Raw genomic sequence first — 25330 nt, 5'->3', positions numbered from 1 at the left:
ATCAATACAAATAATATCTTAAACCAGAAATTTTGATTAATTTGTAAAATACAGGCTTTTTTTCCCCATATAGCTAACCATAAATAAAAGGAAGTAGGGAATGGTTTCTCCAGAGATTTCTGAAATTTGTTTTGTCTCGCTGGTGTGTTGTGCATTTATACTCGTAGAATGAATCCGACTTTAAATTCCTGATCTGGTAAGTCATGGAATCCCAGGGTGGTTTGGCTTGGGAGGGACCTGAAAGCCCATCCAGTCCCACCCCAACACCTTCCACTATCCCAGGATGCTCCAAGCCCTGTCCAGCCTGGCCTTGGACACTTCCAGGGATCCAGGGGCAGCCACAGCTTCTCTGGGCACCCTGTGCCAGGGCCTCGCCACCCTCACAGCCGAAAATTCCTTCCCAATACCCCATCTAACCCTGTTGTTACCTCTTCAAGCCCAGGGACTCCAGGCCTGCTGGAGTCCCCACTGAATGTGTTGGGATGGGAGAAGGTCTCCCCTCAGCCCGTGCTGGCCCTGAGGGAGGAGCAGGCGGGAAGCCCTTTTCCCGCCATTGCGCTGGCGCCATTTTGTCTCCTTCGCGTCTGGAGGGTCTGTGAGGGGCTGGAGGGGCACCTGAGGGGCTGAAGAGTCCAGGAGGAGGTTGAAGGGTATGTGAGGGGGCACCTGAGGGGAATGGCAGGTGTGTGAGGAAGGCTGAGGGTATGTGAGGGGGCACCTGAGGGGAATGGCAGGTGTGTGAGGAAGGCTGAGGGGCCCGTGATGGGCTGAAGGGTTGTTGAGGAGCACCTGAGCAGGTTGAGGGGCTCCTGAGGGAGCTGAGGGGTCCCTGAGTAGAGCAGCTCTGCTCCAGCTATCAGAACCCAGAGCATTTAAAATACTAAATCACCATTTTAATCTTCCTCCAATACAGGTGTGCCTGGTGCTGGTTCCTTTGATGCAACCCAGCTGGTGTGAGGTACAGCAGTTAACAATATTTAACTTCTTCTGAGGTGAGAATATTACTCTGCCTTGGAGGGATGCTGAGGTGACCTTCCTACAAAGCGAAACATAAATTCTTCCATGTAATGGGATGGGAACAGGTTTGAGACTCCATTGTTCAGTAGTTTCTGTAAGGCAAACCTGGGCTGTCTCTCTGTGAGACTGAAACGCTCTTTTAGAGAAATCACTTGGTTCTCAGATAACTCCTTATTTTTCTTTAAAATGTAGGCTTATTTGTTCTCTAGTTCAACAGATTTTTATCCTAATGCCTGATGAAATGGTTAACAATTCTCACATGAGGTTCCAGGTATAAAGACTGTGAAAGCCATTCAGGATTTTGTTATAAAGATTGAACAGGCATCCTCTGAAAAATGTCAGCAGTTCTCTCCTATTAAAGGTTATTAAGATTTGGACAATGCAATGGTTCCTTTTACGACAAAAAATAGAATCTGACAACTTTTTGTTAAGTATCTAAATGTGTCTGAGGTACCCATGAAATAAGAAGAGGCATTCAGAGGGTCTAACAAAGCACCCATGGCCCCACTTTGGCATCTGTAGAGAGGACCTGGGTGCTCTCAGGGCTGGGCAGTAAATGCCACGTTGGCAGCCTGAAAAGAACTGGTTGTCACTAATTTTACTTTAATAAATTCAGAACTTTTCTATTTCGAGGAAGGAATAAACTCACATTTTAAAGTAGTTTAATATTAAGTCCAAAACCTCAATTAAAGGTGCTTTGCAACCCAACACTTTTCTTTCCTCACCTATAAATTGCCTTTTATATATGAACTGCCTCATTAAATTCAGTTGGACTTCCCAGAGAGAAGGAGGGTAAATATTTTTCAGAGCCTGGTGCTAATGGAGTAATTTAATGATGAATAATAAATAAAAATTACAGGCCTTTATTTGAGAAGCTTAGGTAGAGCCGTCACCGTAAAATTCATAACTTCCATCACCAAATCCAAACAATAAAGAACTGTCTACTTCAGATGGTTTGAAATGCCTCTTATTGAAAACAGATGCTATTAGGTCAAAACATTTATGTTAAAAACTAACTTGTTATTCTCGCTGTGAATGGTCTTAAGTGATTTGTTTGGATTTTTACAAAATCTAAGTCAGTTTCCTCAAGTTTCAGATAAAGAATGGCTCATTCTCGTTCAGCACGGGACTTTGTTGCACTTTCAGATCTGCATCCAAACCTTGCTCGTCCTGTAAGTCTCACGGCCATGGTCCTTTTGTTCCCAGATGAAATTGTATCTGACTGTCTTATATTACTGCAAAATTATGTAATTGATGTGTATTTAGGTACTAATAGCATTAGTGCAATTGTTGGGTAGAAAGGACCTTCCCTTCTTTGTGTGCAAAGCAGCAAAATGAAAATTGATGCTGCTGTTGTCCACAGCCTGTGGGTACCACAACCACAGATATTGACCGGACAATTCAATGTATCAGAGGCTTCTTTGTAGCACTTTAAATGGATGCTGAATTAGTGAAGACATTATTAAAGACATTACAGAGTCAGCATTATGCAGCCACAATACATCTGTGACCTCAACAGCCTCTCACAGCACGCTATGAACGCAGGGCCTGATCCTGGAGTGCTCAGTGCCTCTGAGCCAATGACACAGCCCTGGTTATTCACACTCAGCTCTTGCTGAAGGGTGTTTGAACTGGGTAAAAATCTCACAGTTCCATGGCAAGGTTGTTTCTGTTTCTTTGGGATAAAAAAGCAGGTTTTTGTAGAATCACAGAATGGTTTGGGTTAGAAGGGAGCTTGAAGTCCATCCAGTGCCACCCCCTGCCATGGGCAGGGACATCTTCCACTGTCCCAGGTTTCTTCAAGCCCCAATGTCCAACCTGGCCTTGGACACTTCCAAGGATCCAGGGGCAGCCACAGCTTCTCTGGGCAACCTGTGCCAGGGCCTCCCCACCCTCACAGCCAAAAATTCCTTCCCAATATCCCATCTAACCCTGCTCTCTTTGTGTGAAGCCCTTCTCCCTCGTCCCGTCACTCCATCCCTTGACTCTCTCCATGTTTCTTGTCAGTTCCTTCAGGCACTGGAAGGCCACAATTAGGTCACTCTGAAGCTTCTCTTTTCCAGGATGAGCAATCCCAATTCTTTCAGCCATTCCAATCATTTTGGTGCCTCCTCTGGACTCACCCCAACAGTTCCATGTCCTTCCTGTGCTGGGACCCCAGGGCTGGACGCATCTCTGCAGGTGAGGTCTCACCTGAGCAGAGAGGCAGAATCCCCCCTCCTCTGCCCCAGGGAAGTCGTGATGTTCCTGAAAAGAGTGAAAACACAGCGTTTTCCCATTCCCACAGCTTTTTATTTGGGATGGCACAATTTTCTTTTCTCACTTACTTTAAAAAATTGTAAGAGGAATCACAGAAAAGGGATGATCTAAGAGAAGTTTTCTATCCCCTCACAGCCATATTGATCCAAACTGATCTTTAGCAATGCTAATTTAACCTGTCATTAACAGTTCCTCCCAAATAATGATCCACTAACCCAGTTCAAAGCTTTTATTTTACAAATAAAGCTAATCTTGAGTATTGCAGTTAGCAACACATGGTAATGAAAGTGTTTTTATAAAATAGTAATTCATGATGCAATGATCAGTGTGTGTTGTGTTAGGACGTTAAAACAGCTGAACACACAATTTGAAGTATGAAAATGTCACGGTTTATTCGTTTGCTGTTTATTTTAAAAAGTGAAAGAGATTCAAGTGTAAACACTTGCAGTGTGTTCATGAGTTGGTTGAGCAGCCTTAAGCAGTGCTCTGCCAAAACAGGCAGCATGGGGGGGGCTGTGTTCCCCTCCTCTTTTGGGGAAATTAGTGCTTGGGCGGTTGCACAATGAGCTGATCAAGGAAATGATCTCTGGAAGTTTTTCTCCCTTCCTTAGTCCAAAATAGTTTCTAGCCAGATCCCTTCCTTCTGCCAGCTCCCCATGCAGGCTTGGTGTTGGAGACACAGAGGTGAACACATTTTCAGCAGGGCCGGAGCAGATTTCTTTGGGAAACTGGATATTTACATCAGCCTAATTTCTGTGGGCACTCATCCTAAATGTCAGTTCTTTTGACTGGTGCTGAGATACAGGGAATGTTGCACTCTGATTCAATAGATTTTTTTTGAAATTAAGAAACAAAACCCAAAACAGAAAAACAAAATCCTAATCAGAATCACTACATGCAGTGGACATAAAGTATTCGGTTAGTCTGAAAGGGGGATATTACACTGCTGTACACAAGTGCCCTCTTACTGAGTATTTCCATCCCTGCAGCCTAAGGCAGTTCCCGTGCTCCCTCTAGTGATTCCAAGGGAACTGGGAACGGGAGAGCTGATTTTTGAGCACGTGTCAATGTTGTTGCAGTGAACTCAGGCAGGTCACGCTGCTTCGTGAATAGGTACAAAATTAATCCTGGGTGGGTTACTGAATTGTAACCCCGCCCTTCCTAGCTGGCTCTGGAATTCTGCTGGAATGAGACAGTCAGTAGTACTGCGAGAGGGGGATGTGTGACGGAGCTGTGGTTGCCACGTCCCTGGAAGTGCCCAAGGCCAGGCTGGAGCAACCTGGGACAGTGGAAGGTGTCCCTGCCCATGGCAGGGGGTGGGACTGGATGGGCTTTAAGGCCTCTTCCAACCTAAACCATTCCAGGATTCTATGAAATGGAAGTGATGTGGAATGCTTCATGTTTTGAAGGATCCTGGCAGTATTGCACTGTCAGTCTCTCCTTGCAGTCCTTGTCCCACTCTAACTTTCCTTGCTTACCTCTTAAATACCAAACTAACACTGCAAAACTCTTCTCTCACAGTTTTTAGGACCACCTGAAAAACAATAACAACCCACCACACAGCTAGGATATGATATGATATATGATATGATATGACATTATATCTACACGTGTGTTTGCTCCCAGTAGTTGTGTTTGACAATTGAGAACAGGATGTTTTTCCATAATAAATACAGGTTTAGCAAAGCAGAATAAGATTGATTTTGGTTTGAATTAAGAGAAAAGTTCCTCGCCTCAGCTCCCTTGGAGTCAGTTGAAAGACAGCAAGAGAGAGGCACCTGTAGAAATTTAGGTTGCTTGGATGAGGCCAGGATAACCTCCTGTGGGTGCACACGTGTAGCTCATGGTGCCGACAGCCAGGAAAACCTTGGACATTTAACTGTGAAATAAATCCTGCCCAGACTTTTCATGGAGCATTTGAGGAGATCTGAGACCTGTGCAGAGAGCATGAAACAACAACATTGCTGCCTACCTGAGGAGAGATTGCTGTAGAACAGCCAAAATTGTGAAGGTTTGGGGTGAACTTTTGTCCTCCCATTTTCTTCACAAACAGAAACAGATGTATTTATTTTAATATTTTTATTAGTCACAATTTTTGCCTAAAGTAAACTTGTGTGTTTATGTTTTACTCTTTAGCTCATACGGTACTGTGGAATAAATAGATTAAAATGATTACCAGTCAGAAATATGTTTATTATCATCAGCAGAGTATAATTCCATGAAATCCAATTCATCATCTACATCTGGGTTTAATACTTGTACTCTACAATCTTTTTATTTTTCAGAATGTAATCGGGGTGGTTATTGGGAAAACAGATGTCAGAAGCTTTCCAGACCGAAAAAGTACAGTCTCTTTAAACTCTTTTTACTTGATTTCCTTCAACAGTGTAATTTGGCAGAGATGACCAAAATCAATATTTAAATGATAAACAGATTTCTCAGTGTAAAATGGATAAAATAAAAATGCACCAAAAAAAAAAAAATTGTGTGTGTTTGAGAACCAAGATGAAAGAGCAGCATTGGTTTGGCTAAACCATATAAATTAGAAATTGGAAAAACTCTGTCATGGAAGGGCTTCATGTTCTGAAGATGGAACCAATATGAACCCACTCTTCCATAAATACTGCTGGAATGGATCTAGTGCCTTCATATTCGTTCTCTCTTATAACAGGAATGTTGAGGACCTGTCTTGAGAAGTGACACAAGTAATTTCTGGCCTGAGTAGCAACAGCTTCATCTGGGAAAAAATGGGAATTATATGTTGTTAATACAGCATTAATTGTATATTGAAATAACAAATCTACAGTCAGGGTTGGTACAGACACTGTCAGGGAGCACCTCCAGTCCTGGAGAGCCATTCCAGCTCGGGGAGAAGGCTGAAGTTAAGGGCGAGGTGGAGAAGTACAAGTATAGGAGGAATTGCAGCCCATTCCCAAACACCACCGTGTTCCTGCACCACCTGCTGGCCTCTAGTGGGAGAAAGTTCATGCCAAAATCAAGGAAAATCTCAAAATAGTAGTTTTTGTACACATATTCTAGTTAGAAATCAAGCTGTGCTGAGGAATTGCTACAGTGCTCTTTATTTTTGCAGACATTGGGACTGAAAGATACACCTTCAGTTTTACCATTCGTGATTCCCCAACTTATTTCATAAATGTCCAGTCGTGGGGCAGAGAAGAATACATCAGATCCCTCTCAGAAAGCTTCAGAGTTGGTGACTGTGGTAAGTTGGACTTTATTCCTACCACGTTTGTTTGCATGTAAATCAGTGGTGTGCTGGTGGCTTTGCTGTGTTTTGCTCTGAGGACTCAGCAAACAGCCTAATTGGAAACAAATTGTTCGGTTCTGTTGAGTATAAAGAGGAAAGGAGCAAGATTCCAAGGATTTAAACTCTAGCCCAGTAAATATGTCAACAAAACGACCAGGCAGAAACACACTGCGTGCAGCAGCTCAGAACTGGCCTGCAGTTAATCAGTGTAAAATCTTACATTATATTGGGGTCTTATAAATGATTATGTGATTATAAATGATGCAAAATAAGCTGTAAAGCTATTCGGTGTTTGTCTTCCCTCAGTTATAGCCATGACTATGATTGCTCATAAAACCACAACAAAAATCCTGTATTTATTTGCAGGATGTGCTTTTATCTCTTTAAGTTAATAGAAAGATTTTGCTGCCCGTGGTTGTTTGGGTAAAACTTGTGAGCATGCAGAGCATACACACAAGAATATCTGTAATTGTATCTATAATCAATTTCTAACATTACTTCTCAATGTTTTATTTCAGTTACAATTGAAAATCCTTTAATTCAGTCAAAGGAAGCAGAAAGAGAAGAAAAATTCAACCCTGTAACTCCTAGGTAAATTTAAAGCATAGCGTGGTAGTTCTTTCTAGAAAGATTAAAGTTAAGACTTGCTCTAATTTCCAGCAACATGAAATTGGTAGAAATATTTGGTGTTTTCTTCTTGTGTAGCTGTACCTGCCCTCTTGTGCTCAGCAATGTCTGGTCAAATCTCAAAGGAGAACATATTTCATAAATAGATGGTCATAAAGCAATAATGTTCTTTGTTACTAAACAGAGTAAATCTCCTTCTTTGAGTAAAACCTACCAGAATTTTTTTGTACCTTTAGGAAAAACTAAAATGGAATGAGGTTTTTCCTATGAATTAACATTTCACACTGTTGATGCATCAGTGAGTGCAGTGCTGATCCATGTGATCGATTCTGTTCTAGTTGCTACAAATTATTGCTCAGTGAAAATCACTCCGTGGTCAAAACCTCTTCTTGCTACGAAACAGACACCAGACTCCTGTCTCTGCTGCACCTGCCTGTCAAGGACCCTCAGGATTATTATTCCCTGGGGGACATCGTGGCAAATGGACAAAGCCTCCATGGGAGAGTCCTCAACGTGCTGGCAGCTGTAATGTCAGTAAGTGAGGACAATTTCTCTGCTCTGCCATGAGTAACTTCATTGTAAATATGTGTCAATATGGATTTTGGGCCTCACAGTGGCCAGGGCTCAGTTTGCTCAGGTTGGCAGCCGAGTGACAATATCCACACACATGTTTTGATGAGATTTTTAGCAAGAAAATGAAGGGAAAAATTAAATGATCCCCTTTTTAGTAGTCTAGACAGTTTCTCCCCCTTTTTTCCAACCTTTCTATTTTCTAGGTTATGAGTTTTATTCTCCTAAACACTGAGTAGAGGACAACTGACTACTTCTCTTTCTTCTTAAAGGTTGGGGAGCCAAAGTATTTTATGACTTCAGACAAAAGAAAAGGACAGAGGTGTGAAGTAAAGCTGTACGATGAGACAGAGAGGTCTTTCCCAATAGTATGGTAAAATATTCTTTAATTCTCTAAAAGACTCAAATTCATTCAAGCACAGGTAAAGAAATCAGCTATAACACACACTAATTAACTATAAGCTTGTCTTTTAATTTAAATATATTGTTATTTAGGAGGCAACTGAGATGAGGCAGCAATGTACACTGAAAAGAATTTTAAAAAGAGAGTCATTAGAGTGGCCTTATATATCTTGCATCGTTTTATGGCTTGCTGACAGCCTGCTGGCTCATGGATGGCAAAATGAAGCTTAGTTCCAAATAATTCCTTTTTAAAAATGAGGACATTTGAGCTAATTCAGGAAATGGCATTTAAAAGCAGCTGCAAAGGCTGTTGTGTTTCTTCCACAAACAGGAGGGCAGGAAACAGAAGAGCATGATCCATGTTTAAGGCCAAGCAGAATTGCAAGTGGAGTGGAAATAGGTTGAAACAGTTTTAAAATAGTTTTCAAATATCTAAAATAATGCAGAAACATTTTGATACGACTTTGGCTGTATTTTCAAACTCTGGCCTGTTTACAAACACGACTCCACCTACCCCATCCCTGCTTGTAAACAGTGCCTTGTTTACAGAGGAACCCTTGCATTTTGCCCAGAGTTCATTTGTTCAATAAACCTGTGGCTTTTCCATGTGCCAGGTTGTGTGGGTATTCCCTTGCCTTGGGATTGCTGTTTGGTGGTTAAAAAATGACTTCAGTGACCTTTGTTCCCTCAAGGGAAGTAGGCAGCCTGCCCTGCACTGTGAGCTAGGAACTGTGTTATCATTAAGGATGTTTATCATGGGATGTTTAACACAATTTGTACCCACAAACCCAAAACAAGCATCTCTGGGGTGAAATCCTCCAGCTCAGGGTTAATTTGGAGCAGCTCCTCCAACAGTTCTCTTTCAGTGCTGGGACTTGGGCATTGCCAGGGTATTTCAGAGCTCAGCAGTGAAGAGGTGGCAGAGCAATATTAGATAAAAAGGAAATATCTTAAATCTTTTTCCAAGGATTAAGGAGAAAACCCACCAGAACAAATCCGTGCTTTGGCTGTGTTCTTGCCAGCCAAATTTGGGAGGAACTGAATGAGATTTTATCAAGAGACCACGAAATTACCATTTTTGAGGGATATGTCTGACCTCACTCCAGTCTCATCATCCCAGTCACAAAGATCCCATTGTTGGGAAGTGGCTGAGCATCTGGCCTAGGGAACTGAGCAATCAGCCTGACCCAGCACAGCCCAGCTCACAAACAGCTCTTTTAACTGGGGTTTGCTTTAGCTAGAAATGACTTTGATAAGAGCTGAAATACAGAATTTCCCCAGGTATATCCTGCATTGAAACCCATCTTTATTTTCTCCTGTTTGGCATGGGATAAAATAGGCACACGGAATTTCAATGCCATGCGTGTCACAAAGGAGTCATATCCCCTTTGGCCATTTTGATTACAACTACATTATTTAGTAGTTTAGTAGGAAACAGTTTGAGTGCTGTTTGAAAAATGTTATGATACATCCACTTTTGTTTAATTTAGCTGGGATAATGAATCCATCCAGCTGGCACAGAGTTGGATCCCCCAAGAAACAGGTAAAACAGTCTGGTTTATGTTTTTACTGTAGTTCTTAATGTGACATTTATTCTACAGTAACATGGGGGCGTTTTTGTGCACAGTTATATTCGCATCAGATGTGAGAATCAATTTTGACAAATTTAGGAACTGCATGACTGCAACTGTGATATCCAAAACCATCATTACAACTAACCCAGGTAAGAGCTGCTGAAGCATTTCTTTGGTTTTAGTAATTATTCTGGGCTAAAATGCATTAATTAATCTATTAGAACTGTGATTTCTTCTGCCTGCTTCTCATAAAACTCCTTGCTTTTTGTCTATGTGATGACCAATGCCTTTGGCTTCTACTTTTATTTTATTTTTAAAATTTTATTATTTTCCTTCATACGTTTATTCCATGCAGGACTAACAGTTAAAATAAAAAAGAGAAAAGCAAATCTTGGCTAATTCCAACGTGTTGGTGCCACCAGAATAAAAACTTGTAAAATATAAAAATGCTGTGATTTTTACATGCAACATATACTAATAACTTTTAAAAATGCATCTTCAGAAACAGCAGAAGCAAATGTTCTCTTCAGCTTCATCAAAGAGAGTGCCCAGGCAGGAGTTCTGCCCAACCCAGCGAAGGAGCTGGCAAATGAAACCATTAACTGTAAGCATGGACACAGATATTTGATTTTATTTACCTGCACAATGTAATTTCATAGTGCAGCTGAAAGAATTCCTGCTCTGTGTGTTCAGAGAAACAAAACTCAGGTACAGCCTGGCTGAATATTTAAAGCTTGGACTGTAGTTATCAGGCTGTCCCTGATTTTATCAATTAAGTATCTTCAGCTGCCTGTGCCAGCTGCAGCCTCTCTGGTGTGTTCCTTCTGTGTGGAATAAGTATGGAAGATTGAGGGGGAAAGCTTTTGTCAAAAACTCCATTCGGAAGATACAAAGATTAAATAAGAGATATATTCCTGATCTGAGTCCCTTTTTGTTTCACTTTTTTTTTTTTTTTTTGGGGGGGGGGAGGCTTCTCTGCTACTTTAAATCTCCTTTTTATTGCCTTAAGATCCATTTTGCTGTTGCTCTTCTGAATCATTTTTTGCTCAGACACACTTAACGTGTCTTTTAAACTCGTAGTGGAGACTGTAGTGGATGTTTATACAGTAGAACAGCTGAAAGAAAAAGCTCTCCAGAGTGATGGGAAACTGGACCCTCTCCATGGAATTATTTACGGCTACATTTCCACCCTGGACATCGATGAGAACGTGTCCAAAGTTCTGCGCAACAGATGGTGAGCAACTGCCTGCTTGGAATTTGTGCTAAAAACTGCTTGTCCCTCTTGCCCAGACCCACATGAGATGGAGCAATATTTTAGTCCAGTCCCAGAGAAGAAATAAAACTCCTCTGGAGGATGCCATGTGGGTTTCTGCTCCGGGCTCTGTGAAGGACTTGCTCTTTGTGGTTGTAGAGTGAAGAAGAAAGAGGCCACTTTGTCTCAGACAGACTCATGAGTTTAGGAGATGAGAAATTTTTTTAAAGACAAAGTGTCTTGGGAAATCTGAGTCTAGAAAAATGTTTTAGGAAGAATAAATTGCATATCTGCATGAATTCTCTCCTCCTTTCAGCTCAATCTGCCGGTTCATCGTGAATGAAGTGTCAAACACTTGCACCTTCTGCAGTGATGTCTCTCCACAGTGCAAGTCCACCTTTGCCAGCTTTGACATCCTGGTGGATGTGACAGATCACACAGGCACCCTGCGTTCCTGCTACCTGTCTGACTGCGTAGCTGAGGAAACCTTGGGCTGCACAGTAAGGAGTGAATCAGGCTGTTCTTACTGAGCTGAGCTGTGGAGCCTGATGAGAATTACAAATATATGTAAATGTTCTCTGTGTGTGTACAAGAGTTACAAAAATTGCATGGATGGATGGATGGATGGATGGATGGATGGACACACACAGAGCTGTTTGACAAGGCAAAAGTTGGAAATCAGCAGCTGTCAACAAGAATTGTGTTCAATGTAAGAGTGAACACCCAATTCAGAACTCTGCTTTCCTGAGAATGTGGCTGGAAATCCCTAACTCCGATTCTTAAACACCCTGCAATTTATTCTTGTTGATTTGACTGTCTTGGTATATATATCACACCAAACACCACGTTAAAGCAGAAAAATATGTAAGATGTTATTTTTATCATCATTCTGTTGTGGAGATGTTTTAACTACCTGCTGAAGTGTTCTGTGGTGTCCTGTTAACAGGTCCATGAATTCCTCATGCTGGAAGAAGACCAGAAGACTGCACTGAAATGGCAACTCCTCTTGGAACGAAGCAAGATTTATTTCAAAGTTAGTATTTAATGTTAATTTAAAACAGTGGCTGTTTTTCACTTTTAAACTTGTTCTTTTTGGCCAAACTCTTCTTACTCTCCCATCTCCCCACTCTCCCTACTTCCAGGACAAAATGGAAGTGTTTTACTTCAGCAGTGACAGGTATGTGTGTACTCATACAGGAAATGATGTAAATAAATCTGTCAAACATGCTCTTGACATCTGAAAGTAATCTCTATCAAGGTGCTGTGATAACAAAGATCCTTAATTATTTTTCCAGGTTACTTTGTCACCCAACTGGAGAACTGGATTAAAAGTGAATCTTCTTTCCTGCAAACTGGCAGATCCTGTAGAGGCGAGTCAGAGCGTGTTGGGAAGAGATTGGAAATATTAATAAATGGTAGGAAAGAATTCCTTCACGCTGTTGTTAGAGATGGAATTCTGCTGCTGTTGGATTTTGCCAAGTCTGTTCTGATGGTAAAGAAGGAGTGCACGTTACAATACCTCTAAGTGGGCTTCTGAGTTCATATTTTTGGGTGATGGCACTTTTAAAAGTGTACTTGGGCCTCAGCTTAAAAGTTAATTCTACCAAATTCAACCCCTTCCAAGAGGGCTGGAAGGTTTCCTCACTCAGCTGAGATCTTTGAAAAAATCAGAAATAACAAATAGGTCAAGACAGATCTGCTGAGCTTCTGTGGTTTTAACTGCTTTGCTGCTTTTTTGTTAAAGAAATAAAGAATTCCCCCTTGAAATATTGCCTGTGTTTGCGGTGCACCTTGGTGAGGCCAAACATGGAACTTTGGGCAACAGCAGGAGTGATCCCCCCTGGGCAGACTAAGTCTAATTAGAGCAGAGTAATCAATTAGCAGTGACCTCTGACAAGCAATCAATCAAGCTGAGACTGTAAGCAGGACTCTGTTCACCAAAGCTGGACTTAAAGAACCCAGGTATGAACACTGTGCCTTTCTCCATGTATTTTTCCCCTATTTTTAATATATTCCTGTCCGTAGCTTCCCCTCATGCTGCTGTATTTGTTACATTCTCACCTTCTGAGCATGTTGGGACTCGGCTTATTTCAAACAGAGGGAGATCCCCTCTGTTGGGCAAAGGGTTTGTTAGGCCAGGACACCCTGGGGAACTCGGATCCCCCTGGTGCCCTCCCTACCCCTTAAAGCAACATGGCACAGAGAAAACATCCACAGAAACAGGAAATCCTGACAAGCAACCCCAGATTGCATCCCTGACTCACATGGGTGAAAAGACCCCAAAAATGCTGTCAGTGTTGGGTCACGGCATCCCTCTTGTAGCAATAAACAATTCAGCATTTTCCAGCCATAACAATTCCCATTCTGAAGGGAATGTTTCCAATAACTCAATCCCAGTCCTGTCAATACCCAGGGCTGGAGACCAAACTGCAAATGATGCCCTGCTGCTGTTGCCAGAGACGGGAATGTTTGACAGGCAGGAGGAAATGCAAACAGTACAGACACTTAATTCCATCCTTCCTCTTCCAGAACTGCTCACCCTAATGTCTATTTAAATTCTACACCGTGTTCTGCTTTCTTCTCCCAGTGTGGCGTGCAGCACCCTGCACCACGCTGCTCTCACAGAGGTGCTTCTCTTTGGGAAACAGGAATTTTCTCTGTAAAACTCCCCACTTTTAAAATCTTTTCCTAGCAGTTATTAAGATCTGGCTCTGATAAATGGAGTGTTTAACTTTGGTGCTTTGCATTTATGTAAAAAAAAAAAAAAATCCATCTGTTTTTGTTAGAAATGAGCCAGTTCTGTGCAACCTTTGAAATTGGTAAGTTTTGATGTTTGCATGGGGAGGATTTTTTAAATTATATTTTACAATTTGCTCTGTTGAATTGAAAGAGAACTTGCTGTCATGCAAACTGGTGGGGAGTGTTAGATCAGCTGGAGTTGGAAATGGGAAAGTTACCCAGTGTGGCTTTCAGCAGCTGGAAATACTTAAAAACTCCAACTGCTGCACTGCACTGGGTAACAGCAACTGCTGCAGTTACAGTTTCACTAAAAATATATTAAAATCAGTCAAAGTAAAGACAAGTTTGGTGATGATCTTTACCCATATGCTCCTTTATTCTTGATCTTTTTGCATTATTTTCATTATTTCAGAACATATTTAAAGCTCAGTTGAGGACAAAAACCAATCTGCCAAACATCTGGCACACTTCCTGCTGCCTTCGCCCCTTGGAGTGGGAGGAAAAGCCATCCTCCTTTAATTTGTATGTTTGAAAAAAACAGGGGGGAATAATGAAATTAATCAAAAAAATCAAACATCTTTCTCTTGTAGAGGAGAGAAACTCTTTGTGAAGCTGCAATTCTTGATTTAGGGTTGCACATCTACACATACATCTCTGATTTCCCACAGTATGGTCAAGCTTTAGCTCCTGCATCATCATTTGAACTGTTTTGATCAACAGTTTTTGTTTTAAGGCAATACACCGGAAAAGCTCAAAGCATCAGCAGAAGAGAAGCACGCACAGAAGGATGACCAGCCCCATTCCCCTCCCCAATGTCTCTATTGCCAGTTCCCAGGTATGGTTTTGGAATCTGGAGCTTCTGGGCACCACCTGCTCCAGGCTGGGCTGGACTCCAAGTTTGCTGAAGCCTCCATGGAAATGGGGCTGTGTCAGTGAAATGCCTTCTGGGATCCTGGGTTCCGTGCCTTTGATATGTGGCAGACCATTGGGCACCTGGGGGCATGGAAGTGTTCATTTCCCAGATGTCCTCATGCCAGGCAGGCTCCTGGCTGGATCCATGCATTAGGATCCCCGTGTCTGCTGTGCCACCTTGAACTTCATGGACAGCACGTCCCTGATGCCAGCCTCTATCTCATCATTGGCCTCCACGGACCCAACTCCTTTGGGAGACCCCGTCAGAATCAAGTCCCCTTCTTCCAGAGTAAATATCTGGCTAATGTAGCTGATCAGGTAAGGGATGGAGAAGATCATGGAGGAGGTATCCCCCTCCTGCCTCAGCTTTCCGTTCACCTTGAGCCAGATCTGCAGCTTGTGCGGGTCTGGGATCTTCTCCTTGGGCACAAAGTCACTGACCGGGCAGGATGAGCCGAACCCTTTGGCCAAGGTCCAGGGCAGCCCCTTCTTTTTGCACTCCTCCTGCGTGTCCCGGGCCGTCATGTCCAAGCACAGGGCATAGCCCGCCACGTGCTCCATGGCCGCGTCCTGCGGCACGGCCCGGGCCCTCTTCCCGATGACCACCCCCAGTTCCACCTCGTGGTGCAGGTTCCGGCAGTAGTAGGGCCGCACGATGGGGGAGCCCTCCCGCACGTAGGCCGAGGAAGGCTTGAGGAAGAAGAGCGGCTCCGCGGGCAGGGCGCTGCCCATCTCCTTGGCGTGCTCGGCGTAGTTGCGCCCCACGCACACGATGTTCCGGCCCCACTCCCAAAAGCGGGACAGGGGTTTGGAGGTTGCCATGGCCGCGGGGAGCCTCCCGGGCGCCCTTGCCGTGTCCTTGCCGTGCCCCGCACGGCGCTGCCGCTTCTCCGGCTCCTCTTCCGCCGGGTGAGCGGGCGGGCCAAGGGGCCGGGCCCGGGGCCGAGGGGCCGGGCGGGCGCAGCACCGCCCCCGCGCACGCCGGGCCGGGCCGGGCCGGGCCGTGCCGGCGCTGCCGCCGCCTCCCGGGGCGGGCAGCACAAGGTAACCGGGGCGGGCGGGGCGCGGCGCACGATGCTCTGCGGGGGCTGGCGGGGGCTCGGCACCGCCCTGGCAGCCGGGGCCGTCCTCGGGGCCGTCCTCCGAGCCGGTACGTGCATTGTGTGCGCCCCAGCAGGGCCGCGGGGCCGGCGGAGCGGGGCCGTGCGGAGCCCCGGCTCCCGCAGCTGTGCTGGGGCTCTCGGGTTGTGCCTCGCGGCTCCGGGCGTGCCCGGCCTTCGCGCTGACTCACAGCCCGAGTAGGGCAGTACCTGCTCGGCTGCAGCCAGGGCCGTGCCGTCCGGAGCCCATCGGGGAGGCCCTGCGGAGCTCCGGGGCTCCAAAGCGCCGGTCAGTGCTCAGGGAGGAGGAGGATGGGGGCCAGGGCTGGCGTCCAGACTTGGTTCGGCGGGTGACAGGTTGTTCTGGTGATGGAAACAAACCCTAGACTGTCCGAGCTTCGCGTTTGCATTTCGGGCCTAAATTCTCAAAGTCTATCCTAGACTTAGAGCCTGGGCTCTCTGGGAAGTCTCCCCAGATGGTTTTGCATCATTTGGGTTTTAAGACATGGCTGTAATGAGCGAGAATCCCTGGGGGTTATCTGCCAGACGCGGACACGCTGCTGCTGCAGTGTGGGAATGTCAAACCGAGGAAGTGGCAGCTCCCGAGTTCCCGGAATCACGGGGATCACGCTGCCCCTTCCACGCTGCCGGCAGGGCAGGCTGAAGGGGAGTGGGAGCTGCCCTGGCTTCGGACCACTTTCTTGGAGCCACAAACTCGCTGGGTATCCAAAAATTCCCTGCGTGCAAAGAGTGAACGTGGTTCTTGTGAGGCAGCAAAGGGGACGGGCGTGCAGTCATTTCTGAGTGACAGCCCTGCTTGAAACAGGAATTTCCGACTCTTTTATGTAATAAAAAGAGTAACCTCAAAAGTTCTGGAGGAAATGCACGAAGCAGCCCGGTTCCGACGGAACCTGCCTGCGGTCAGTCCCCAGCACGGACGCGTTTCCGTGAAGACATTAACACTTCCAGCTGCAAAGCCTTTCCTCTTGGTCGCTCCAGCTGTGCTAATGAACCATTCCAGGAAGCTCAAGTGGGTGATTCAGAGCCTACTGACGGCTGCTCTCCCACTCCTCTGCTCCAGGCGTTCAGTCAGGAGGGACGTGGGACAAAGCTGAGCGAGAATGAAGTCACTGGGCATTAATTCTGGGGCAGAGCTGTGTGTGTGCCAGCGATCTGAGTTAGTGCTGGGCCGGGGCAGGGGCTGAGCATCACCCGGGGAGCTCCTTTGGGCTGGACAGGTCTCAGCAGTGCGTGAGAGCTCCCTGCTCTGCTCCTGGGCCGGCTGGGGAGGTGCAGCTGAGCTGCAGATGGCAACTCACAACGCGTGAGTTTCATTCTTGGTGGATGTTTTCTCATTCCTTTGTTGAAATTACATGTTGGAAAACATTTCCTTATGTGGCGCAGCTTGTTTGTTTGTTTGGTAAGAATTGTGAATTGCACAGGCAAAGAGACCGTGGGATCTGGGCCAAGGTTAGAGATGGTTCATAGGAAAGAAGCATTTTAAGTATGTGAATAATTCCTTTGAGTTGAAGTTAAGGTTGGGTTTTCTTTTGTTTGGTTGTATTTTTTTTCCTAGTTGGTGTCAGGCCTGCAAACAAGCACCCGGTGTAGATAACTCTTGTGGCTGACAGTATCCAAAAGTGCTGCCTCTTGGGGAGCAGTGGTTTTTTGGGCATTTTTTTTTTCCTATCAAAAAATAGTAAGGGCTTTTTTTGTGTTCTTTTTTTTTTTTTTTTTTTGAAAGGAGTCTTCTCCAGAAGAACACTCTGCAGGTAGGGATGCTTCTCTCAATGCTGCACCATCAAATACCCAGTGTGTGCCTGTTCTGTTGTGCCTTGGGTTTCTTTTTTTTGAGCACTGTGTTTAATTTCTCTGATTTCCCTTCCTGCATAAGCAGGGATGGTGGAGGTAGAAGGGGAAGAAGCTCTGGGCAGGACAGTTGTGCCAGAGGGCCCTGACAATTCCCCGTGCCCAGGCTGGGCTGGCAGCAGGAGCAGCTCCGTGGCTCCAGGCAGAGCCTGATCTGGGCTTTGCAGCCCGAGGAGCTGCAGGTCTGTGGGGCTCCTGCAGAGCTGCTCTTATCAGGGGTGGGCAGGCTGAGCTGGTTGGGGACAGTGGGGTAAGGTGATTGCCAGCATGGGGACCCCTCCCTGTGGCACTGAGGGAGGTGAAGCAGGAAGGTCGGGAGCCTTCGGGAGAGTCAGTGGTGCAGAATAAAATGTGTCTGAGCTGGCGCAGGCATCTCTGGGGGTGTGCAAACACCTCACAGATGCTCAGACAACAATTCTTGAACTGCAGGGACTGGTGCCACTTTCTCTGCAAGTGTTAGAGCTCAAGTCTGAACTGCAGGGCCCCAGCAATGCAAGACTTCATTCTCTTTGCTTCCCTTCCTTTACTTTACACAGTAAAACCTCTTAGGGTTGGTTGTTTCTTTAAGACCTATGTACCTGTGCATCAAGCAGTGGGGCCCAGGTTATTTGCATCTGGAATTTGCTTCTTGGATCTGATTAAACATTGAACCAAAAGCAAACATGGAAGCACTGGTGTTGCATCAGGGCAGGCATGAGCCAGAGCCCTGTGTGTGCCTCTTACCTGGCCAGGTAGGGAGCCTTGCTCCCCTGCAGAGCCCGGCTTCTCTCCCTGTGCTGTGCAAGATGACATTTCCCCAGATAACAAATTGGATATTTCTGTTGGAGCAGTGTGTGTATTTCTGTATTTCTCCTTTTTTTTGCCCTTCTTCCTTTTTTTTTTTTGACTGTAACATGCCCTTTGTGCTTTTTTTTGCAAAGTCACTGTCCCAGGCTGACCTTTGGCCAGCACCATTCTGTTTTCCTGCCCCTTGAAATCTCCTCTCTGTCCAAGTACAGAGTTTTCCCTGCATGGAAGGCAAAGTGTCCTGTCCTTCTCAGGGTAGCTGTGGAGCACCAGAGCCCTGAGGGGCACAAGGCTTTGTCCTGTGGTGGCCTTGCTCCTCTTGTCTGAAGGACACAGCAGCCCACAAGGTTGGACTGTCCTTCTGTGAGCTGGGGGCCCCACCATGCCCTGTCCCACTTGTCTCCCTTCCACGGCTGAGGTTTGGCTGTATTTGGGTGCCCAGGTCCAGCACAGCTGCGAGCTAAGTTCCTGCACACAGAGCACGAGCTGAGGGAGCCCAAGACAGTCACCCAGGTCGACATGAAGGTGGAAATCCTGCCAGCCCTCACTGACAACTACATGTACCTCCTCATCGACCAGGACACCAAGGAGGCTGCCATAGTTGACCCCGTGCAGCCCCAGAAGGTAACGCTGCCTTGGCTCTGGGATGTCCTTCCAGGCTGCTGCATCCAGGAGGGAATGAGCCACACTCTGACTCAGGAGTGGGGGAAGGGCAGGAAATACTGGCTGTACACAGGGACAGCCAGGACTCACTCCAGGGGTTACCGTGTCCCTCACTCACTCTGGGGGTTACTGACCTGGTTTGGGATTTTGGCCTTAATTTGATGTAGGGCAAAAAAGAGGAAATGGGACTTGGGCTTGGTCACGTCTGGCTGCATCAGAGACCTCGTGTCCTGCCCTGTAACTCCAGCCTGGACAGGGATGAGCTCCCTGCAGGACTGCTGGTGTGGCTCTCACACCTCATGTCCAGGTGACACTAGGGGGGGTGCCAGCTCATTCCATGGGAGGTGTAACTGTCCTTCTGTGCCCTCATCCTGCAGGTTTTGGATGCAGTCAAAAAGCACGGCGTGAAGCTGACCACTGTTCTGACCACCCATCACCACTGGTAACTGCCCTGTCCTGGATCCCTCACACAAACACAGCCAGGAGCTGTTGCTCTTCTGGATCAAGGTGATCTCTGAGCAGCAGCTGAGGTGTGAGAAGGATGAGAGCTCATTCCTTTGGCCTTGCTCTGACCCGATGCATTGTGTAGGCCATGAGCTCTGTGTCAGTGCCTTTCACCTTTAAAATCCTGATTTCTTCCAGGGAGCCAGTGCAGTAACTGGGTGTGGAGGCAGCTGTGGGGTGTGGGAGGGAGCACATTTGTGCTGAGGTGCCAGGACAGGCCCGTGAGGCGTCCTGCAGTCAGCACTTGCAGGAGGATCACCCCAGGTGCAAACCAGCTCTGCCAGGGGTGTGAAGTGAATGTTTGGCTGTAGCAGTGCTGAACCAGAATAACCTCTCCATGGGTCAGAGTGGAGCCACCTCTGTGGCTGGAGAGTGAAACAAACAGCCCTGAGCTGGACAAACCAGCAGCACAGCGAGTGCTGAGCTGTGGGGAGTCTGTGTGCCTGCTCCGTGGTGTTTTGTGGGATGCTGGATTGCACATTTGCCACTTACCCCATTCCTTCCCTGCCCCAGTTACTGGAGAGGTTACTGTGAGCCCCTAAGGGTGCTGTTTCCCAACTGGGGATGGACTGGATTGTTCCCCCCCCCCCACTGCCCTGATTACTGGAGAAATGATCTCCGCTCGTGTTGAGTGGCCTACCCTTGGATACAAGGAGTGCTAGATCCTGGGAGAGGGGTGGATCAGAAATGATCACCTGGAGCTTACCACTGCACTATCAATGACCTTAAATTTGTGTTCATTCTTGCCCAAATCCCTTTTTTTCCCCTTCCAGGGACCATGCTGGAGGCAATGAGAAGCTGGTGAAGATGGAGCCGGGGCTGCGCGTGTACGGGGGGGACAGCAGGGTGGGGGCCCTGACACAGAGAGTGTCCCACCTGACAGCTCTCAAGGTAAAGGGAGGGACCTGCAGGACTCTGGGCATCCCCTCTTTGTGTCACAGCTGCACAGGTGTGTTCCCACCTGAGCTGGGCAGCTCTGGGACCTCTGAACACCCCTGGGATGTGGTGGATGGTTTAAATGCAGCTTTCCCCCTTTCCCAGGCCTTGAACTGTGGCCGCTCTGCCTTGTTTTGATCATTGTGGGAGGACAGCACTGAGGCACTTGGGACATGCTGGGTGTCCCTGTGCTGCTGGGCACCTGCCTTATCTGGGGGAGCAGAGCAGGTGTGTGACAGGACAGGGACTGTGTGACAGGACAGGGATTGTGCTCTGCCGGGAGCATGGTGAGCACTGAACAAATCCAAGTGTTCCTGTGGGAATGACGGCTGGAATATGGGGTGAGGAAAGCAGTGCCAGCTGCCTGTGTGGCTTTTTCCTGGCTGGAAGCAGCAGGCCTGGCTGGGAGCAGCCTGTTTGTTTACAGGAGAGCTGGCAGGTGACACAAACTGCTGTGGAAAGTGCAGGCAGGCGTGAATGGCACTGCTGGCCTCGGGTGCACCCTTGGAGGGGCAGCAGCAAAGGAGAGAGCACAGGGAAGGTGGGCAGATGAGGCTGTGTTTGATCCTTCCCTTTTCCTCAGTGTCATCCACTTCTCCCCTTCAGCTCCATTTTGGTTTGGAGCTTTTTTCATGCTTCATTAGCTTTGTTTAGGATTCTCTGTTGCTCTGGATCTCTTGGCTCTTGCTGCCAGCCAGGCTTTGAGTCCCTCTGCATGGAAATGAAAGGATCTGGCAGTTCCCTTTGTCAGGACACCTGCTTGGAGGAAACAGCTCCCTTCCCAGTCCCTGCCACAGACCTCCCTCCCTGGGCTCTCCCAGGAGCAGAGCTGGTGCTTCCTGGCCAGACTGGGGCAAATTTAGGACCATTAGAGCACTAAGAGTTGCAGTTCTTTTCTAACCATGCGATTGCCAGCAAACAGCAGCTTCAGCTTTAGTGTTCTGCCTTCTTCCCAGGTGGGATCTCTAAGTGTGAAATGCCTCAGTACGCCGTGTCACACCTCTGGACACATCTGTTATTATGTGACTAAGCCAAATAGCTCCGAGCCACCTGCAGTTTTTACAGGTGAGGAGTTGGGAGGTTCCCTTGCAAAAATAGAAACTCCCCCTCTGCCTGGGTGCCTCTGGCTCTGGATGTGCGTCCGTCCCTTCCTGCCAGGGCAGCTGCTTAACATCCACACCTTGGCCCCCTTTCCAAGTAGGAATTGTAGGTGGAGCTGGGGAAACCCCTCTGGGTTTGTAAAGCAGGGCTGGACACCCTGCAGGCAACATCAGGAGCGAGCCCTGGATGAATCCTACATCCAGCATTTTTTTCCTGGAAAAAAGAGCTGTTGGTTTCCTGTCTCAGGCCAAACTGGCTGACCCCAAACCCCGTTGCTTTCCCATGTATCTGTGCTCACGTCTAACAGCAGAGAGAGGAGAGAACAGGGATGTAAGAGAGGGCTGGTGCTCCACTGCTGATGCCCAGGGTCTGGATCCTGGTTTGGGGAGTAGGATTCCCCTTCCCTGAGGCTGTGCCTCATCCCTGTGTTCTCCAGAGCTCACACCAGCTCCTCCATGGATGAGAAAGAGGCTTAAACAAGATTTTAGGGAACATTGGGGAGAAAACAGAGGCAACTCATCCTTGTTCAACTTCACAGCAAAGAAGAAGTGTTCCTTGTCCCCTCTAGGAGGGACAGGAGGGGACAGGGGCTGCCCACAGGTAGGGAGGTGCTGGCAGAGTGTGCCTGGCGAGGCTCTGGGGTTTCCTGCCTCACAAGCCACGTTTGCCACGAGTGTGTATGTGGCACCAAGTGGCACAGCCTGGCTGTCCCCGTGCTCCTGCTGCTGTGCAGAGGAAATGATGGCAGGACTGAGCCCTCAGCTGGGTGTGGGGGGTCTGGTGTGGGCCTGATGCCGTGTCACCCCTGCAGGTGACACCCTGTTCGTGGCTGGCTGTGGGAAGTTCTTCGAGGGCACCCCGGATGAGATGTACAAGGCACTGATTGAGATTTTGGGCAGCCTGGACCCCAAAACGGTACAAACCTCTCCTTTTGTGCGTGAGCCAGCCCAAACCACCACACCCATCAGAGAAAACGCTGCTGTTCAGAGAGACTCTCTCGTGTGTGCAAGGAATGAATGCTTACCCTGGGAGCTCTGGATAGCTGCAGTCCTCTGGGAAGGCAGTGCCTGCCCCAAATGTGTTTGTGCTTGTGGGGAAAGAGCAGGGGCTAGTCATTAAAGGCTGCTGAGGTGGGACATGGGGCTCTTTTATCTGTGAAACTGGCAGCTTGTCCTGCCTCCTGAGTGCTAGCACTTGTGCCTGTCTCCAGTGGCACCCTCCAGGAGGGTGTTGGGTTGACTGTGTTGTTCCTGCTGTGCTGATGGCACCTGGCACTCCCTGTTGGTGCCTTTGGGGTCCCCCGGTGTCACTGTCCCTTGCTCTTCCCAGAGAGTTTACTGTGGCCACGAGTACACCATCAACAATCTCAAGTTTGCTCGGCACGTGGAACCCAATAACACCAGTATCCAGGAAAAGCTGGCCTGGGCCAAGGTGAGCTGTTCATCCTTCCCCTGGACTTGACACTTTGCTGGACACAGAGCCTTGCTGGGGAGATGGAGGAGAGGAGAAAATGCTGGGGAGACATAGAGGGAGTTAAGAGCCAGGAGCTGCAGGATGCTGTGTTCCAGGGGACTGGGGTTTGGCTGTGCCCAGAGAAGGCAGTTTGTTCTCTGGGGGAGACATTCCCTGCTTGGAAACTCCCTGTTCTGTACAGGGCACTCCTTGTTCCCCAGAATTCCTGGTGGAGCAGCACTGTCTCCCTTGTTCCAGGCCCAGTATGACAGCGGAGAGCCCACCATCCCCTCCACCATTGCCGAGGAGTTCACCTACAACCCTTTCATGCGAGTGAGGTAGGGAGCACTGAGGGCTGGGGATGGCCCTGGCGGTGGGAGGGGGTGTGGGAAGGAGGTGGTGTCCAAGTGAGAATTGCTCTCCTGCCTCCCACATTCCTGTTTGGATGCCTCCAAGAACTCTCACTGGCTGTCCTAGCAGAAGGTTCCTGGATTTGAGGGTTGTGAGCATCATTCCCTGACTCAGCAGACAGAACAGGCTTTGTTGTGTCCTGTTCCTTCATCCAGCAGAAGATGCTGTTGGGGCACCAAAGTGCAATTTCCTCCTGCCCCTGAACCCTCAAACCAGGGCTCATGAGCTGTGCCAAAGCCCAGTCCTTGATCCTGAAGTGCAGCCTTGAAACCTGATCCTGGTGCCTCCACAGCTGGGATTTCATTCTGTCCCTGCTCTTCCCTCCTGGCAGGGAGAAGTCAGTCCAGGACCACGCTGGGGAGACCGACCCCATCCGGGCCATGGGGGCCATCAGGAAAGAGAAAGACAACTTCCGAGTGCCCAAGGACTGAGCACTGCCTGCATCACTTTAATGTCAGTTCAAGCATCAGTTAGACCATTCAGATGTTTTAGGAGTCAAATCTTCTGTTGTGGTTGAGACAAGTCTTATTTAGGTTTTTATTTTGTCTTAATTAAGGAAAAAAAAAAGCACTTTGCCCTTGCTGAGATGTTCTACAGCATATTTATATTATGATGAAGAATATTTATGCTCTTCTTGCTGTGTCTCAAGCTGTCCCGTGTCACCTGCAGATCATTGTGCACGTGTTGGTGTGAGACTCGAGGCTGGGCTGGGAAGGATCAAACCTGGAGGTTTAGGAAGAAGCTCCTGTTATTTTTGTGGGAACTTGATGTGGATGCAGAAGGTGGGACTGAGATGTCTTTGTTTAAAGCAGAGACCAAACGCAGGAGCTGAAGATTTCAATGTTTCTTCCATGCTGCTACTTCAACATTCTGAATGTTGCTTCTGGCTCTGCTAAAACCAGTCCCAGGGACAGACCTGCTGTGCCAGTGCTGGTTCAGGGTGTAATTTGGGAGCTCCACGGGGTGGTCTGGCTCATGGGGCCGTCCAGCTTCTCTCATCCCTGGCATGGGCCGCAGGGACCTCCCCAGGCTTTGCTCTGCTTGTACCCTCAGTCCCGAGCCTGTTTGCATGAACCCGCTGCCCGCTCTTCCCTGTGACCTGTGTGTGACCTGTGCCAGCCCCACAAACCGAGCAGGGCTTTGTCTGATGGCTCAGAATCCAGAAGCAGCCACTCCAGGTGAGTGACTGTCCCACAGAGCAGTGGTGAGACCCTGGCAGCAGATCTGGGGACTTGTGAGTGATGCGGCAGGGGAGCAGTTGTTACCTGTCCCCAGGTGAGCAGGGCTGTGGGGTGGCACCAACTCTTGTTTTGCTTTAAAATGCTGAATTTTATGTAGTTCAGAAAGAAAAGTGATACCTAAAGCTGTGGTGCCTCATGGAATGCTGTGCTGCCACACCAGAGTGTGACTGTACTGGTGGATGTGACTGTACTGAGGGCTGGGACAGAGGGGAAATAAATAACGGCTGGAAACGGAGCACTCGGGAGAACTGGGGTTCTTTAACTCACAGATTTATTAATTTACTGGTTTTGTACTAGAGATTGAGGTCAACCAACTGGAAGTGTCTTTCTACCTAATCCTGGGGTGAGTGGGTGTAGCATTTTGGGAACCTCAGGGGCTTTAGTCAAGGTCTTGTGACAGCTGCATTTTTTGTGAAAGAAGAACAGAGCAGCTTCAGCGCTGGTTTGGTGCCTGTGAGTGCCATTCCCTCCTCACAAGTGGCATTTGGACCCCTCAGGACATGAAGGACATTGAGGGGCTGGAGCAGGTCCAGGGAAGGGAATGGGGCTGGGGAAGGGGCTGGAGCACCACGAGCTACTGAGGGAGCTGGGAAAGGGGCTCAGCCTGGAGCAAAGGAGGCTCCGGGGGGACCTTGTGGCTCTGCACA

General features: G+C 47.7%; 3 protein-coding genes across 11 annotated transcripts; 2 read left to right on the top strand and 1 right to left on the bottom strand.

Annotated features, from left to right (window-relative positions):
* Positions 1-654: 654 nt before the first annotated feature.
* Positions 655-12736, top strand: MEIOB (meiosis specific with OB-fold). 2 transcript variants are annotated; one of them, XM_020584049.2, is made up of 13 exons: positions 658-2189; positions 5562-5619; positions 6368-6499; positions 7063-7135; positions 7510-7705; positions 8014-8114; positions 9634-9686; positions 9771-9866; positions 10220-10321; positions 10798-10951; positions 11286-11469; positions 11916-12002; positions 12265-12736. In XM_020584049.2, exons 1-13 carry the CDS (start codon positions 2121-2123, stop codon positions 12376-12378), a joined length of 1419 nt encoding a protein of 472 aa, XP_020439638.1. In that variant the 5' UTR covers positions 658-2120; the 3' UTR covers positions 12379-12736. The 2 variants fall into 2 exon arrangements, with proteins under 2 accessions (XP_039416309.1, XP_020439638.1); XM_039560375.1 differs by lacking the exon at positions 10220-10321 and having other exon boundaries at positions 655-2189.
* Positions 12737-14057: 1321 nt separating this feature from the next.
* Positions 14058-15549, bottom strand: FAHD1 (fumarylacetoacetate hydrolase domain containing 1). The gene has a single exon (XM_010392637.3). The coding sequence runs from the start codon at positions 15440-15442 to the stop codon at positions 14771-14773; it is 672 nt and encodes a 223-aa protein (XP_010390939.2). The 5' UTR covers positions 15443-15549; the 3' UTR covers positions 14058-14770.
* Positions 15550-15609: 60 nt separating this feature from the next.
* On the top strand, positions 15610-24918 carry LOC104684755 (hydroxyacylglutathione hydrolase, mitochondrial). 8 transcript variants are annotated; one of them, XM_039560373.1, is made up of 10 exons: positions 15625-15664; positions 17465-17492; positions 18818-18999; positions 19416-19480; positions 20316-20433; positions 21435-21543; positions 22391-22494; positions 22909-23010; positions 23290-23369; positions 23774-24918. In XM_039560373.1, exons 3-10 carry the CDS (start codon positions 18895-18897, stop codon positions 23871-23873), a joined length of 783 nt encoding a protein of 260 aa, XP_039416307.1. In that variant the 5' UTR covers positions 15625-15664; positions 17465-17492; positions 18818-18894; the 3' UTR covers positions 23874-24918. The 8 variants fall into 8 exon arrangements, with proteins under 8 accessions (XP_039416306.1, XP_039416307.1, XP_039416305.1 ...); XM_039560371.1 differs by lacking the exons at positions 15625-15664; positions 17465-17492 and adding an exon at positions 15678-15770 and having other exon boundaries at positions 23774-23895; positions 24112-24918; XM_039560374.1 differs by lacking the exon at positions 15625-15664 and adding an exon at positions 15824-16009.
* Positions 24919-25330: the final 412 nt, after the last annotated feature.

This window comes from Corvus cornix, chromosome 14, assembly GCF_000738735.6.
Source record: "Corvus cornix cornix isolate S_Up_H32 chromosome 14, ASM73873v5, whole genome shotgun sequence".
Classification (NCBI taxonomy): Eukaryota; Metazoa; Chordata; class Aves; order Passeriformes; family Corvidae; genus Corvus; species Corvus cornix.
The sequence above is the reverse complement of the archived record's forward strand: the minus strand, read 5'-3'. Positions and strand labels throughout refer to the sequence as shown.